General features: G+C 36.7%; 1 protein-coding gene across 4 annotated transcripts in view; it reads right to left on the bottom strand.

Moving 5' to 3' along the window:
- The window catches only part of GOLGA4 (golgin A4), a 116,986-nt gene that overhangs the window by 82,127 nt on the left and 16,857 nt on the right, over nucleotides 1-18,002 (bottom strand). For all 4 annotated transcript variants that reach the window (XM_058554982.1, XM_058554991.1, XM_058555004.1 and 1 more), the window contains exon 3: nucleotides 6,840-6,905. In XM_058554982.1, the coding sequence (XP_058410965.1) occupies nucleotides 6,840-6,905 (66 nt within the window). The remainder of the gene's footprint in view (nucleotides 1-6,839; nucleotides 6,906-18,002) is intronic.

The raw sequence follows: 18,002 nt of genomic DNA, 5'->3' as shown, positions 1-18,002 counted from the left end.
GGAAGAGGAGGGACCTTCATGCTCAAAAGCTTTAAGAACTGCTTTACTGCTATTCCATTACCGGCCACTTAAGACCCATGCAAAAAGTGCTTTTCAGTTTACATAGTCTTCTTGGAAATTGCCCTAGGACAAACAGGTGAAGCAAGTTGAATAACACTAGAAATAGTTGTTATTTTAGGGTCAGCCAGAAGCTAATGAGCAATGTCAAAGACACGTATTTGCAGAAGGTGATAAACTTAATAACTGCCACGTCTACTACGTTCCGGAGTAACATGTTTGAGTGTAGTGATTCAGGCTGTGGCTGTCTAGTAAGGCGGCCTAAATTGAAATCCGACTCCGCCACTATGTTCTACATGACCTTAACCAAGTTACTTAACCTCACTAGTCTTGTTTCCCTCTCTGTAAAATAGAGATGATAAAAACAATAATGATGATAATAATACTAATACCACCACCCACCTTACATGGATGCCACAGGACTGAATGAGTTAATATATACAAAGTGCTTACAGTGTAGCAAATACTCAATAAATGTTAACAATTATCATTACTATTAGAGAAAGGAGACTAAAACAAAACAAAAAACAAACTTATAAAGAAGAACGTCATACACAAGCTTATGCGGCAGACTCTTCTAGGTACATGATGCAGTAGCTAAGAGCACAGGCTACAAGTCTTACTTCTACCACTTACTAGCAATATGACCTTGGGCAGTTTACTTAACCTCTCTGTGCCTCTGTTTCTTGATATGTAAAATGAGAATAACTACAGCACTCACCTCCAAGGGTGGCTGTGAGGAGTAATAAATTAATATATGTGAAGTACTTAGAACCATGACTGGCCCAAGGTGAACAATAAATACTGGCTATCACTCGATATCCAATCTTCCCTTCTTCCTTTCCACCAGACCCCAGTTTGGTTCAGGGTAACACATCCAGGTAAAAACATTCACCTTCCCAAATACAAATTAAAGCCATCATGAGATACTACCACACATGCACTAGAGAATGGCTAAAATTAAAACTATGGAAAATATCAAGTACTGGTGAGGATGCGGGGCAACCCACTTTGAAAAACTGTTGGTATTTACTAAAAGTAAACACATGCACAGTCTCCAAACCAGCAATTTCACTACTAAGTATATGCCCAATACAAACATGTAAATATGTTCAACAAAAGATATAAACTAGAAAGTTTATAGCAGCATTATTCAAAATAGTCCCAAACTTGAAACTGCTGTTGATGCCTATCAATAAAACAATGGATAAATAAATTATAGTCTGTTCACCAATGGAATAGTAGACAGCAATGAGAATGAATGATTTACAACCACAAGCAAGAATACACATGAATCTCACAAAGTACCGAGCAAAAGAAGCCAGACACAAAAGAGTACCCACTTTTGATTCCATTTACATCAAGTTCAAAAACAGGCAAAATTAACCTATAGTGTTAGAAGTCAGGATAGCAGTTACCCTTGGGGGTGAGAGGAGGGAATGGAAGGGAGCACAAGGGTTTCTGGGGTGCTGGTAATTTCTTTCTCAATTTTGGGTACTGGTTACAAAGGTGTATTTGGTTTGTGAAAATTGAGAAAACTGTAGAATGAATATATCATACTTTTCTGTGTATACATATTATATTGTGATATATCATATTACATTATATTACACTTCAACTAAAGAGTTTTGTGGGTTTTCTTGTGAGGAAGATCAGCCCTGAGCTAACATCCGATGCCAATCCTTCTCTTTTTGCCAAGAAAGATTGGCCCTGGGCTAACATCCATGCCCATCTTCCTCTTCTTTATATGGGACGCTGCCACAGCATGGCTTGACAAGCAGTGCATCAGGTGCGCGCCCAGGATCTGAACCTGCGAACCCCGGGCCGAGGCAGCGGAGTGTGCGCACTTAACTGCTATGCCACCGGGCTGGCCCGAAAGAGTTTTTTTTTAATTAGCATTTCCCAGACTCTGTTTCAGCTAGGAGTGGGCTATGTGACTAAGTTCAGTCAATAACATACATTATAAGTCAAAATCTACAGGATGGAACCTTCTAGAAGAGATATTATTTTCCTGACAAAAAGGAAAATATGCTGTTTGTCCTTGTCTTCAGTCTCCTCCTGTTGAGAAGGGAGATGTAATTCCTGGAAGCCAACTTTTATAATTGTGAGGGTGAAAGGCAGTGGTAAGGATGGGGAAAGGAAAGCGAGTGAGGGGACAAGAAGCTAAAGGGAGAAGGGTCCTTACTGACTGTTTATCTCCAGACCTTCTGATAAGTGAAAAACTAAACTTCCACTGGCATCAACTGTTGTCAGGTTTCTGGTATCACAGACATTCACTAATTCATAATTCATTTTTTTAAAAACTGATGGGGGTTAGAGAAGGAGAAATGTGTTAAGTAAAAATAAAGGAATATATCAGAGTCACCTTTAACTCCTTTGTCTCCCCCATTTAACCTTGTTTTCAACCCCTCCTTTTTATTTCCCCAACACTGTTCTTGTTAAGACCTTTATCCACTATCAGCTGGATATCTGCTGCAGCCTTCTGTTCTCTTGCCTCAAATCTCTTACCTATCAATCTGCCCCTGCCACACTGTCCCCAGGATTGTCTTCTTAAAATATAATTCAGATAATTTCATTCCAATTCTTAAATTGGACTCCCATTTAATATAAAGTTCAAAATCCTTAGCTTATATTCAAGGTTCCCACTTCCCAAGACCCATTTCTCTGTAAATTCACCCTTCCATGCACTGAAAACTTGAGTCGTAATAGGCAACTTCCTGTTCCCAGAACAACCCCATCGCTCTGTGCCTCTGCACCATTGCCCATACTTTTCCTGCATATGGAAATCAAGATATCCTTCAAAACTCAGCTCTTACAGGAAACCTCAGATCTCACCCATCAGAAATAACCTTTCTTTATGGCCTAAGCACTTTATCAGGACCACTACTGAAATACTTATTGCATTCTGACTCACCATTAGTTACTTACATGCTGGTACAACAACTAAATTGTTTATGGCCCAGAATAACTAGAGACAATACAGCACAGTTAAGAACACAGACTCTGAATCGAACTCCCTGATTTGAATCTCAGCCTTACCACTTACTAGCTTTAAGACCTCTGTGTTTCAATTTCCTCTTCTGTAAAGTAGAAACACTAACAGCACTACCCTAGTAAGATTGCTATGATGATTAAATGAGTGAAAACATTTAAAATACTTAAAATAGTGTCTTATATGAAGTAAGCACTAAATAAGTTTTTCTATCATTATATCTGCTGGGCACACACACCCCCACTCCAGACTGTATGCTCTTTTAGATCGGGATCTATATTCTCTATCTCTGTAGCCATGCCACAGTGCTTTCCAGAAAGTAGGTACTTTGTATGCATTTGCTCAGCTGAACCTTAACCTGGCAATATGATGATGATCCAAAGGGAGATATTTCAACACTCAACGCTTGGTCAAAATGCTGTGTATCAAAACACATCATTTTATGTATATAGCATGGTTATTCTAGAAACCATCAAAAGGTATTAGTACATAATCAATAGCACTCAAAAATTAAAAAGAAGAAATGAAAACATACATGCACAAGATGATTTCAACAATAATGTTCACAGTAGTTTTATTCACAATAGCCAAAAACTGGCAACAGCCCAGGTGTCCATTAACAAGTGAATAAACTATAGAATATTCATTCAAAAGAATCCTACTCAGCAATAAAAAGGAACCAACTACTGATAACCACAACAAACATGGATGAAATTTCAAAAACATTATGCTGAGTGAAAGAAGCCTTCCACAAGAGTATATACTCTATGAGGCCACTTACATAAAGTTCTAAAACAAGCAAAACTAATCTATGGTATGGTGGAAAAAAATTAACAGGTTGTCTCTGGGAGGAAGGGCCATAACGCAACTTTCTGGAATGTTGATAATGTTCTATAACAATCTCTGTATGGGTTTGGCATATGGGTATGGCCATTTGTCAAAACTCAGTCAATGTACACTTGAGGTTTGTACATTTCATTTTATATAAAATTTACCTCAAAAAAGAAAATACAAATATTGAACTCTAGCTAACGATATACATGCTGAAACATTAGGGGGAAGAGTACTGCGGCCTGCAACTGACTCTGAAATGCATCAAAAAAGTAAAGCGGATAGAGGAATGTATAGATGGTCAAATCTGTGATAAAGCAAGCATAGTAAAGTATCAATGATAGAATCTAGGTGGTGGGTATACAGATATTCACTTTAAAGTCCTTTCAACTCTTCTGTATGTTTGAAAATTTTCATAATAAACTGTTGAAAATAAAAGAAAAACGAACAATATTCAAAAAACAGCAACAAAAAATTCAAAATTCAATTTTAACACTATAATTTCTTTTATATTAAAAATTTCACAAATGATTTTCAAAACAAGAATTTTCCCCATAATTAAGAAAAACAATAATAGCATATGAGAATGGTCATTTAAATCCCTATGTTTTGCTGTATTGAATTTAATGAAATTCAGTTCTCATTTTGTTTTAACAGCATATAAATTCAAATAAGGCAATACATGGCAAAAAATTACACCTGGATAGAGTGATATTTTGTGTGAGCAAAAAATTTACAATTTCACGCCTGATATTTCATCTACACAATAAGAGAGTAACACTAGATTCTAGATTCATCTCAAACTATGATCCAATAAAACTATTTTACAGCTTCTCAGATAAAGATAAATGCTCAAATATGCCTGTTTTGCAAAATGTATTTTTCCTTATTACCTGGGGGTGGCATATACTAATTATTTTCAAATATCTGAGTTTTACAAGTCTGCTTGAGGTAAAACATCAGCTATCTGCCTTCTCTTGGAGATGAATGAAAAATCATTTTGATTAGCTGAATTTTATGAACTGCATTAAACAATTTCAAAGTTAACTGTATTTAACAGACATTTTTCTGCAATAGATATACACTTTTCTGCCTTCCTAAATAAGGACAATGAATAATCCTTTTTAATGACGCCCATGCCACAATAATTACATTGTGTCCCAAAATCTATTGATTTACATAGGATGTTCTACCCAGTAATAAGGGGGCCACAGGCAGCTACGCTTTATGAACTCTTGGGCCTGCTTTTACCATCTCTTCTACCTTGATGTCAACTCTGAGTTCCTGCAGCTGTCAGGATGCCCAACCATTGTAAGTATTCTAGCCTCTTCATGGATATACATTGTTCCTAATTTGCTAACACCAACCAACTTGTCAGAAATTTGTAAACAGACTCTGAGTGAAGGTATCTCCTTGTTATGAGAATTAAATGAGATCATATACATAAAACGCTTAGCAATGCCTGACACACAGTTGACACTCAATAAATATTATTTTTTTATTTTTTATGAAAATATTTGTATTTTTTAAAAGAAAGTTCAAAGTCTTTAGTGGGCTTGTTCATTCTTCACCTGAACTAAAACTTAAATCTCTCCTGAATTCGTTACAAAGCTGGTTATAGTTCATTCTAGTTTTTGCATTCACAACTGTATTTAGTCTTCTTGGACTATTCTATAAAAGAAGAAAATAAGCATTCCAAATAATATTCTTCAATAATAGTCCTTAAAGATCACTGGATCTGTCCAATACCATTTAGATTGATGTCCCCCAATATTTTACCCCTACCTCATGGCACGTATAAAAAATGATGCATTTATAGATGACTTGGGATTAACTGAGGATGCTGTTCAAGGTCAGAGTCAACAGGCCAAGGGACATGGACTGTACCCAGAACCTGACCAGCCTCCCTGAAAGGAATGAAGATCTCGGCTCACAGGTAACCTATTTATAGAGTTTGGGACACCGTAATTTATACATTTGATAGACAATACTTTAGAATGTTTAGTCTACATAATTTAGTTCATAAATCATTTAGCTCATAAATTGTCCACATTCATGCTCCAGGTTCACAGAATTAGAAATGTTATTGCCCTACATTAGAGACTGCTGAGAACAACTGGGTTAATGATAATAATCATCACTAAAGCCAAAGTAAATAAATGCTCATCTCAGACACGGATACCATTATGATTTTTTTTTTTTTTTTTTTTTGTGAGGAGATCAGCCCTGAGCTAACATCCGCCAATCCTCCTCTTTTTTTGCTGAGGAAGACGGCCCTGGGCTAACATCTGTGCCTATCTTCCTCCACTTTATATGGGACGCCGCCACAGCATGGCTTACCAAACAGTGCGTTGGTGCGCGCCCAGGATCCGAACCAGCGAACCCTGGGCCGCCGCAGCGGATTGCGTGCACTTAACCGCTTGCGCCACCGGGCCGGCCCCCCATTATGATTTTTTTAATGAATTTTTTTTTCTTTCTTTTTTGGAAGGAGTCAAAAGAATGTCATTTGAGCCCCACTCTCCAAATAAATTTTCAAATCAAAAATAACCTAAATTCTCTAGCAGTAAAATACTCTGCATCAGAGCAAACTTTAAAAGAAATCCCATTTCCTTCATATCCCCCTTCCAGATTATGTAACTCAACATGTCTTTCAATATGATCTCCTCCATAATCTTTTACAACTATAAAGTCAGATTGCTTTTTTTCTAAAAGTTTTCTCTTCACTGCCATTAATTTTTTAAATAAGCAATAATGGAATCTTATATCACTGGTGTATATACATGAACCACTTTCATTTAAAACTTTTTCCAAGAAACCATCAACAAACCTGGATTTTCCATACATACTGTATCAAATGTTTGGACATCACTGTTTCGATGTAAAGTCAAATGCTAATAATATAAATTCACCAACACTCTAAAATGACTTGCTATTTTTTAAAATAACATTAATAACAGACCTGAGGAGTCATTGGTTCACTTCCATTAACACTGTCTGGAGATTTCGTGGCTTGGATAGATGCATTCTAAGAAAAAGAAAGAAACATCGTAAAGAAAAGGAACAGAAAATTAAAGTACTAAAACTGTTAAGAACAAAGGCCAAGTACCAAGACCTTTCGATACATTTATCTATTAAATAAAATTAGTAACTGTTATTAGAACATTTTCATGCAAGGCAAAACTAGTATGATAAGTATTTTAGGAAATTCATTTTGCCGTGATATATATAACTAAATAGCAAAGATTAGTATGCAGCAAAATTTATTTCAAATTAATCACATACCTCTCTCCATTATAATGTCCCCAATTCTTCCCCCCATGACAAAATTAGCATCAGGGATTCAATAGAAAAACTCATTCAAATACAAAACTATTCAGAAAAAGAAGTACTGTCAATTGTTTCCTACAATAAAATAATATTCAAATTAAAGTTCTTTGGGCTAAGCTCTGAAAAATATCTTGGTAACAAGAAAAAAAAATGCCTCATTCATTTGAAGCCAGCAGTCTAAATGAAATGGTTATGACAATTTTCAGAAAAATTTATAATTAAAAATATCTTCTTCCTCATGTGAACTCTTTTTGTTTTGTTCTGTTGGCATGACAAATGCTCCACGTTAAGGAACATTTTACTGATTACATCATGCTGGCACAGGCTCCATGGTAATGGATGAGATTCAAAATTCTATATTGTATTCATGACACACTAAGTGTCTAACTAAAACTAGAGCTATAGAAGTAGCTCACGATAAAATAACTTCCATGTTTTAAAGAAAAGCATTGGACCAAACACTAGCCACTATGTTTCAGTAACTTGGTAGTTAAACAGTACATTTCCCCTACAATTCTACAGCTGACCAAGAAAAGGTCAAATATCTGACCTTACTTATTCTTAAATATAAGTGGAGAAAGGGCTCAGCTTTGCAAAAGTGTTCTCAAATTTTTGAACTCTCATTAGGTATTTGATACTATGAAATTATTAACTTTTAGGTGTGATAAACGTATTGTGGGTATATATTTTTAGTCTTTTATCTTTTAGAAATACGTATATACCAAAACATTTAGATGGAATAAGATTTCTGAAATTTGCTTCAAATAATCCAACAGAGATAGAGTGGTAGCTGCATGTGTGGTAAGCGTGGTAGTGGTGTGGTTAGGGAAGTGTAGGACGATGGTAATAAAATACGATGGCCACTAGTTATTAATTGTTGACACTGGGTAATAGATATTGGGGGAGGGGGGAGAATTCTTATACCACTATTACTATTTCCACTTTCGTAATATGTTCGAATTTTTCTCTAACAAAAATTTAAATACCTTCTCCTTCTAATATAAAAAAGTAATCAGGGGCCAGCCTGATGGCGTAGTGGTTAAGTGCACGCGCTCTGCTGCTGGCAGCCCGAGTTCGGATCCCGGGTGCGCACCAACACAACGCTTGCCAGGCCATGCTGTGGCGGCGTCCCATATAAAGTGGAGGAAGATGGGCACGGATGTTAGCTCAGGGCTGATCTTCCTCACACACACAAAAAAAAGAGTAATCAAATTTTATCAGTCCAAGACATTTCCTTAAGGTTACATAGAGGAGAAAGGTTGGGGGAACATAGGAATTAACTTTTATCTTCCTGTTCTCTGGGATTTCAAAGAATTAGAAGTTGCAGACATGGCATATATTTATGTGGCATTATAATTAATGCTTTTCAGCCCTAAAAATATACTACACTACAAACTATAAAATAAAAAACATACTTTATAGAGATCAACAAGTCTCTCAGCCAGTCAATACAGTGACAAGGAATAAACAGTTAAATTATGAAGAAAGGAAATGAAAGGGGTTCATAAAATATTTAGGTTAGAAAGAAGAGTGGCAAGAGAGTCCATATTATTTTAAGTAAATTATTTCACACATTATTGTGGTCCATACAAAAAAGCTATTCTACAATTGTTTGAAATATCACTCTATCAAACAAACAGCATAATATTTGAAAACTTTCCCTCCCTGCATATATATTTCAATTTATGTGTTATACTATATATCTAAATAAATTCAGGACAGTTAAGGAAATTATTGGCCTACATTACCCTGTAAATTTAAATTAGGAATCTCTAGAAGCAAAATTAGAGATTTTATCACTACCTGTAACACCTTCTTCATTTCTGCCCAGCAAATTCTTGTTCATCTTTCAACTTTCAAATGCCCCTTCTCTTGTGAAGCTTCATATGACTTGCCTGAAGGGCTAACACATTCCCTATGCCTGTATTTTCTTCTGTGAAGCCTTAATTCCTTTGTATTGTGTTTGTTGACATCTTTGTCCCCATACTAAACTATAAACTCTTGGAGGGCAGGAACCCTGCATTTTCATCTTGGTCCCCAGGACCTAACATTTTGCCTGACTGGTAGTAGAGGCTCAGCAAATGCTTGTTAAATCCTTACGCAGTTACTTCCTTCAGCGTAAGAAGACTTCTGAAGGCCTTCTCCCTGAGAGAAGCCTAAAGAATTAGCTCAACACACGTCAATACTCAACAGTCACCAATACCTTCTCCTGGAGACAATTCTTAGATAACAGGAAAACTTTTCTAAAGTGCATTTCATTTAAAATCACACACAGGTTCCCTGCCAGATTTGTCTTCAATTATGTTTTGCTCAATCTTTCAACAACTATTTATTGACTGCTGAGCACGAAGGACATAGCAACTTTCAGAATCTGAGTTAAAGAGACGCATTTTTCAAAAAACTGAATTAAGGAAAAGTCAGCAGCTGGTGAATCCATAATGTAATGAATTAGACCCTCACTAAATTTTTCTTCTACTATAGGTTATGCTACGTTTCCCTTTGCTACGTGGGAGAAATAAGTTTTTATCAGAACAAAACTTAAACATATTAATGAAGAATTTTAGCCTCCATTTTTAAATTATTAGCATTTTTCACAACAGGATAGGTACTCAATATAAATTACTTTTATGTACTTATGGAAGTGGGTCTAGGAGAAGCTCTTCTTTTCTTTAAGTCGCTATTACTACTACATGAAGTGTAAAAGCAATACCATTTTATGTTTTTAAAGTAAGTTGGTAAGTTGTCTCTAACTGGGACTCCTGTCTCCCTCTCAAACCAGTTTTGAAAATAGTGAGGTGTTATTTATGGCCAGAACCAAGGAGAGATCACTTTCCCTGAGATCCAAGCTGAGGCATCATTAGAACTCTGAGCTGCTTTCTTTTCTAAAACCAAGTTTAGAAGGTAATTTAGGATTTCTACTGGCCCTATGCAGACCAAGTCTTTACTGGCTGCATGGATTAAGTACAGAAACGTTCTAATTTCATCACCAGCTACTTAATAAGTTAAACCAATTCTCATTGTTTAAAAAAACCTCAATCCTAGTTCAGTCAGTGTCCAACCTAACACCAAAAGCTATCCTTACTGGGCAATCAAACATCTCTAAGTTTTAATTTGCTAAATTAAGAACTTAGATACTTTAGGAAAAAAGTCCCCTTTCCCAAAGTGAAATTATATACAAGATTCAAAACTGTATGAATTCAGTCAGTTGAAAAATAATGAGTTGATTATTTCCTTTCAGATGTTTAATACACAGAAAACTGGTACTCTCACAAAATAAGAAGCAATTATTTGTCACAGTAGAATCTACCAACCTACTAAATGGTAATTATAGATTTACATACGATGCATTTTTTTCCTAAAAATGTGAGTCATATCTCAAAATACTGTCTTCCTACCAATACTAGAACAGACATTTCTAGCAATGCATACCTTTTTCAGTTAATGAGCAAACATTCCCTAGGGAGAAAACTTAAGCATTTAGACCAAGTGAAGGTAGTCTTCATTACATTAATGAAAACAGTGTTATTTGTTGCTGTTAAAAATCTACCACAAAACACACCAGCCATCAGAATTCAGCAATTTACTCTCTGATTTTTTTAGAGCAGGGTTAGCAACAGGGCACTGAAGATGTAAGTGACAAGCAACATGAGATTTGCTTCTAGAATTACCAAATTACTTTGCTTCCCTACAAAGGGAATGCAGAAAGCGGTGGAAGGACTCACCACACTGTCTGTCTGTGTTTTAGGCTGTTTGGAGGAATCCAAAGCAAAGATAGTATACTCAGAGAGAAAAGCAGGCTCTGCTATCATCCCGGCTAGTAGCTGTCTCATTCAGTATAATAAGCAGAGGTATAAAAATAAAACAAATGATGAAAAACAAATCATAAGGGCATGTTGCAAAGTGTTCTCACCATACAGCATGCACAACACTATAACAGCCTTGCACCACCACTGCCACCACCACCACTGCCACCATCACTCCACCCATAGAAATAATAAGTTGCTGGGAAAGATCAGGAAATGGAGGTGAGTTGAGCTGTTTAGGATTTCAAAGCCCAACTTTATAAACAACTTGCTTATGGCATACAAATGATATATGCAACAGGCACCACAGCACACAGCATATCTGGCAATTCGGAATAAGAGGTTATACCAATAAGACCAATACGTAGTAAAGAACACAAAGCCCTTCTGTAACATAAATTTTGAGCCATTCATTTTTATACATTCAAAAAGATAGCACGGAAATTTATGGGGAGGATAAAACACATAATACTTTAATCATTTATTTGTACGATATACAAAAATAGTTTTCTCCAGTACATACAGAAGAAACTTTTGAAACTGAAATTTATAAGTTTTAAGGATAACTTCTATTATACTAGTTCTTTTGATATATATTCTCTTTTGTGCCTCAGTTTTCTTTCAGAAACTGTACACTATATATCAAAATACTAACAATCATGAATTAGATGTATAAGAAATTATAATTAAAATGAACTTGTTTATGGTGGTCACACAAATACACAGATGTGATAAAACTGCACAGAACTACACACACACACACACACACACACACACACACACACAGGATAAGTGCATGTAAAACTGGTGAAATCTGAACAAGCTCTGCTGACATCACAGAGTTTACCAATGTCAATTTCCTTATTTTGATAGTGTACTATAGTTATACACGATGTTACCTTTGGTAAACTGGGTAAAGGGTACATGGGGCCTCCCTAAAAAAAATTTTTCTAAATCCTGAGAATCTACGATTATTTCAAAATAAAAACTGTAAAAAATGAAACTTTTGAAGGATTAACTTAGCAGTTAATGTACGTTATTATATTATATATTAATAAAGAACTTATATCAGAAAATAAATGTCTGCAAAAGCTTAAGAACTTACACTTTTCATCTTACTACTGTAGAGTTATGGATACTAACTAGAGCCTTCACTAACTCTTCACCTGCCCCTACATTAGAGACCATCCATCCTATAGCTAGGACACATTTTTTAAAGTCTTTCTGTTATGTTAACAACTGGTACTCCTTGGGTAGGATTCAAGAATTGACTTCATACTAAATTTTAAAATTTAGTATTAGTAGTGTACTAAAATAGACCAAATGCCTGTTTGGCTCTAGGGAATCATCCTATCCAAAGTTTCTACTCTTGCTGAAAATCTTACTCTTCCAGGAACTCAGAAAGGTCATCCTTCGAATGGATGTTATTTTAAGTTAAAGGCTATACAAATTCACTCTTCTTAGGCTTCCAAAGTTAATTTTTGAAATGAAGTCACTCTTGCCCACACAAGGAAATAATTTAAAATTTCACAGTTAATAGTATATTTGAAATTTTAAGAGAAAAACACAAAAGCTGATACCCAGTATAGAAAAACACATTGACCAAACATTTCAAAAGAAGATGCTAACAAACAACAATTTATATGCCAGCCCTGAACCCAAGTAGAAGCAAAGTATATCAAAATTAGTTGCCACTGACAGCTACCTCAAAGCCTAAGGAGCCTTTCTCCCCACTGTTGTCCTTGTCATTTGCTTCTTATGCTTGTGAAAGTCTCACAAGAATCAGTTTCCAAATATTCTCAATAAAAGTCTATCTCAACTCAGTCTCTTTTCAAACTGTTCAAATTCTAATCCAAGTCTGCTAAGAATTTAATTCACCCCTTCTGTGTGGTCCCTCATTGAAGCCATCAGTCAAATTAACAATGATTGAAGTTTTATGTGTCTGAACATTCAGGAAGACTACCTGCAACTCCTATCAGATGTGTGTTGAAAGCTTTCAATCTATTCTTCATGTCTCACTCTCATACATATTTTTTTCCTTAATCTCTATCTCTCTGTGTTTTTGGTGGGATTACTCAGTATTCTTTTTGAATTCTCTACTTTTCCCTTAAACTTGGACCAGTCTGAGTTTTATTCTGATTTACATTTTTATATCAATTTTTTTCTCATTTCTAGGATTTCCAATTGGTTCTTTTTCATATCTACCTAATCTAGCTTTGTTTTGGCCTGTTTTCTCCCCACAATTTTCTGTTCTTTTTAAGGAAATTATCACTTCATTTATCTTACTGAAGAGAGTTGTTTTAAAGTCTTTCCCAGATTGCTCTATTATTTTAATTTCATCTGGAGTAAATTTATACCCCAATTCCTGTTTAAATTGGCTGTCTTCTTAGCATTCATTTTAGAATTTTCATTTACAGGCTCATTTTGAGGAAGGTATTATCTTTATCCTTTCTTCTGTGTTCATCCCTCCTTAGGTAGTCAATCTGATTCCCTGAGCCTCGGTTTGGGTTTCCCGTCCTATGGCAATACAAGCCAATGTGAGGTTTGGCTCAGTTCTCGGTCATGAGGCCTCCCTAGGGACAGCAGCTTCTCATAATGGGCCACAGAGAGATCTAGGCAGCAGTTAGCAAAAGCTTTTTTCAACCTTCTTTCATCAGTGCTGGGAGCCCCACTTTAGCCCCTGGCTCAAAGCACTAAATCTAATTCTGGCAGCACAGAACCCTACCAGTACTTCTCAACCAGAGTTCAAAGAGAAAATTAAGTCCTAATGCCTGCCCTAAGGCATCTGTTAGTATCTGCTATACGTAATGAATTAATGTGTCTCCTATGAATCAATGTATCTCCTATTAAGGGAGAGATCCCAAAAAGATTAGTACCATAGCAAGTGTGTAAGTCTCTCTGCCTTGAATAGGGGAAGTCCTGTTTCTATCTTCCCAGACACTGTTATACACAACTGTCAGTGGCAACACTTACCATTTTGGGTCAGTTAAATTCATTCTATTCTTATTTGCAACAATGTATACCTTACGAAGTACTTGTGATAATATACTCTGCAGGACATACAAGAATAAAATTGTCTACAGCAGCAGCAGGTGAGGAAATATGCAGTACAGACTGCGGGTAAATCATTTTGAACAAATTCAAGATCATGACTTAAGGCCTTATTTTGTCTATATGGATATTTCCACTACACATTAAGTCTTTAAACAAAAAAGACAGCAATAAAGGACAAGGTGGGGGCCAGCCTAGTGGTGTAGTGGTTAAGCTCGTGCACTCCACTTTGGCGGCCTGGGGTTTGCAGGTTCGGATCCTGGGCACGAACCTACACACCGTTTATCAAGCCATGCTGTGGCAGGCATCCCACATATGAAGTAGAGGAAGATGGGCATGGATGTTAGCCCAGGGCCAATCTTCCTCAGCAAAAAGAGGAGGATAGGCAACAGATGCTAGCTCAGGGCTAATCTTCCTCATCAAAAAAAAAAAAAAAAAAAAAGGACAAGGTGTCCAAACTTGCCTAGCCTTAATCACCACTGAAAAAGACCAAGGGTATATAAAGATGGGAACAAAAGGATATCAGGCCAGGAAACCAGGAAAATAGCAATACAGATTCAAGGAATTTTTGCTAAGTCCCAGGGGACCTAAGACTTAAGAAAAATAAGCCATCAAAGATCAGCTTGCAACTCCAATTCTGAGGATGTTCAGCACACTCAACAAGAAAGTGGAACCAAAAGTTGCTTCTTCAAAAAGATCAACAAATCTTTAGTTTGACTACAGAGAAAAAAATAAAAAGAAAACTCATATTACTAAGATCAGAAATGAAAGGTGGGAAATTACTACTGCATTTACTGAAATAAAAATGATTATAAGGCAATACTATGAACAACTGTACGCCAATAAATTGAATAACTTGGATGACATAGACATATTCCTAGAAAGATGCAAATTACCAAAACTGACTCAGGAAGAAACAGAAAATCTCAATAGAGCTATAAAAAAGTACAGAGATTGAGTTAGTAATCAGTGTATCTCCCACAAAGAAAAGCCCAGGATCAGATGGCTTCACTGATAAATTATACCAAACATTTAAAGAATTAATATTAATCTTCACAAACTCTTCCCAAAAAACATAAGAAGGAACATTTCGTAACTCATTTTATGAGGCCAATATTATCCTGACACCAAAATCAGACATCACAAAAAAAGAAAACTGCAGACCAACATCTCTTATGAATATACACACAAAAACCCTCAACAAAATACTAGCAAATCAAAGCCGGTAATACAAGACTATACACCATGAACAAACACAATTTATCCCAGACATGCAAAGTGGGTTTAACATCCACAAACCAATTTATATAATACACCATATCAAGAGAATAAAGGACAAAACCACATGTCCATCTCAACAGATGCAAAGAAAGCATTCAACAAAATTCAACACTCAACAAACTAGGAAGGAGGGGCCAGCCTGGTGGCGCAAGCAGTTAAGCGCTCACACTCCACTGCAGCGGCCGGCCTGGGGTTCGCCGGTTCGGATCCCAGAGTGCACTGATGCACTGCTTGGCAAGCCATGCTGTAGCGGCATCCCATATAAAGTAGAGGAAGATGGGCACGGATGTTAGCCCAGGGCCAGTCTTCTTCAGCAAATAAAGAGGAGGATTGGCAGATGTTAGCACAGGGCTGATCTCCTCACCAAAAAAAAAACCCAAACAAACAAACTAGGAAGGAAAGGGAACTTTCTCAACATGATAAAGGAGATCTACCAAACACTCACAGCTAACATACTTAATGACAAAAGGACTGAATGCTTTCCCCCTAAGATCAGGAATGAGACAAGTATGTCTGCTCTCACCACTCCTGTTCATCATTGTACTAGAGGTTCTAGCCAAGACAATAGGCAAGAAAATGTAATAAAAGGCAGCCAGACTAAAGGAAGATGTAAAACTACTTCTACAAGGTAGGAGTGCTATGGACTGAATGTTTGTGTCCCCCAAGATTCATATGTTGAAGCCCCAACCCTCAATGTGATGTTACTTGGAGGTGGAGCCTTTCGGAGGTAATTAGAGTTCAATGAGGTCCTGAGGGTGTGGTCCTCTTGATGGGATTAATGACCTTATAAAAAGAGAAAGAGACATGAGAGCTGCTCCCCAACTCCTCTCACCCCTCCTTCTCTTTCTGGTTACATGCATCAAGGAAAGGTCATGCTAGGACACAAGAAGATAGCTGAATGCAAACCAGGAAGTAGGCCCTCACCAGACATCGAATCTGCTGGCACCTTGATCTTGGACTGCTCCAAAACTGTAGGAAATAAATTTCTGTTGTTTAAGCCACTCTGTTTACAGACTGGCTTTACACTTTGTTATAGCAGCCTAAACTGACTAAGACAGGGAAGACCTGCTCTACTAAGGGCAAGATTTAATACAGAACTACAGTTATTAAGACACTGTGGTATTGGATTAAAGACAAACAAAGCAAAGAAACAATAGAGAGCCCAGAAACAAATCTACTCAAATGCAAACAATTAATTTCTGAAAAAAAGGTAGCAGAGTAAAGCAGTATGAAAAGAATGGGACTACTGGATAGCCACGATGGGGAGGGGAAAAACTTGATCTCTACCTCACACCGTACTGAAAAATATCATTTCCAAATGAAGTGTAGATCCAAATGTGAAAAGCAAAACAGGAAAATACTCTCAGGATAAGAAAAGAATTCTTTAGTTTTTGTTTGTTTTGTGAGGAAGATCAGCCCTGAGCTACCATCTATTGCCAATCCTCCTCCATTTTTTCCCTTTTTCTCCCCAAAGCCCCAGTAGATAGTTGTATGTCATAGCTGCACATCCTTCTAGTTGCTGTATGTGGGACGCCACCTCAGCATGGCCAGACAAGCAGTGCCTCGGTGCACGCCTGGGATCCGAACCTGGGCTGCCAGTAGCGGAGTGTACGCACTTAACCGCTAAGCCACGGGGCTGGCCCCAGAAAAGAATTTTTTAGTAAGAAACAAAAAACACTAGCCATAAAAGAAAATATTGATAAACTGGAGTACAAAAAAACTAAGAACTTCTGTTCATCAAAGGACACCATTAAGAGAATAAAAGGCAAGCCACAGAGTGGAAGAAAATATCTGCAAGGCATATATCTAGTAAAAAACTCCTATCCACACTATATAAAAAAGAACTACAAATCAATAAGAAAAGGACAAACCAATAGAAAAATGAGCAAAATACTTAAAAACAAGCACTTCACAAAATATGAAATGGCCAATACACAGATGAAAAATGCTCAATCTTATTAGTCATCAGAGAATGTAAATTAAAATAACAATAAGAGAACACTACACACCCACCAGAATGGCTGAAATTAGAAAGACTAGCAAGGATGCAGAGCAACAGCAACTTTCATAAACTCCTGGCAGGAAGGTAAAGTTCTCCAACTACTCTGAAAAACAATGGGAATTATCTTCTAAAGTGTTAAAACTATGTATATCCTTTGACCCAGTGATTCTACTCCTAAGTACAGAGCAAAAGAAATGCAGGTATATGTGTACCAAAAGAAATGTACAATAATGTTCACAGCATAATTTACAATAGCCAAAAACTGGAGACAACCCAAATGTTAAACTATAATGTTTACCATAGGAAGCATAATTCAGTGGTACTATGTAAAGAAAAGGAAAGAAGCAAATAACAAAAAGTCAGGATGACAGTAATCTTTTGTGGGCGTGGGCAGGCAGAGGTAGCACTATAGTACTGGCAGTGTTCCTTTTCTTGACCTGGATGGTGGTTACACGGGGATTCACTTCCTAATAATTCACTGATTTGTAGACTTATGTCTTACCCTCTTTTCTATATCTGTGTCATACTTCACACAAAGAAAGAAAAAGTTGAAAAAAATCTCATCTGAGCTATGGCGCCAGCTGCAAGTCACATGGAATCAACTGTGTTACTTCACAGTTGCCAATCACCAGCTTGAAAATACAGGACTTTTCCCCAT

This window comes from Diceros bicornis, chromosome 2 (genome assembly GCF_020826845.1).
Source record: "Diceros bicornis minor isolate mBicDic1 chromosome 2, mDicBic1.mat.cur, whole genome shotgun sequence".
Classification (NCBI taxonomy): Eukaryota; Metazoa; Chordata; class Mammalia; order Perissodactyla; family Rhinocerotidae; genus Diceros; species Diceros bicornis.
This window is presented reverse-complemented; position numbering and strand designations above follow the sequence as displayed.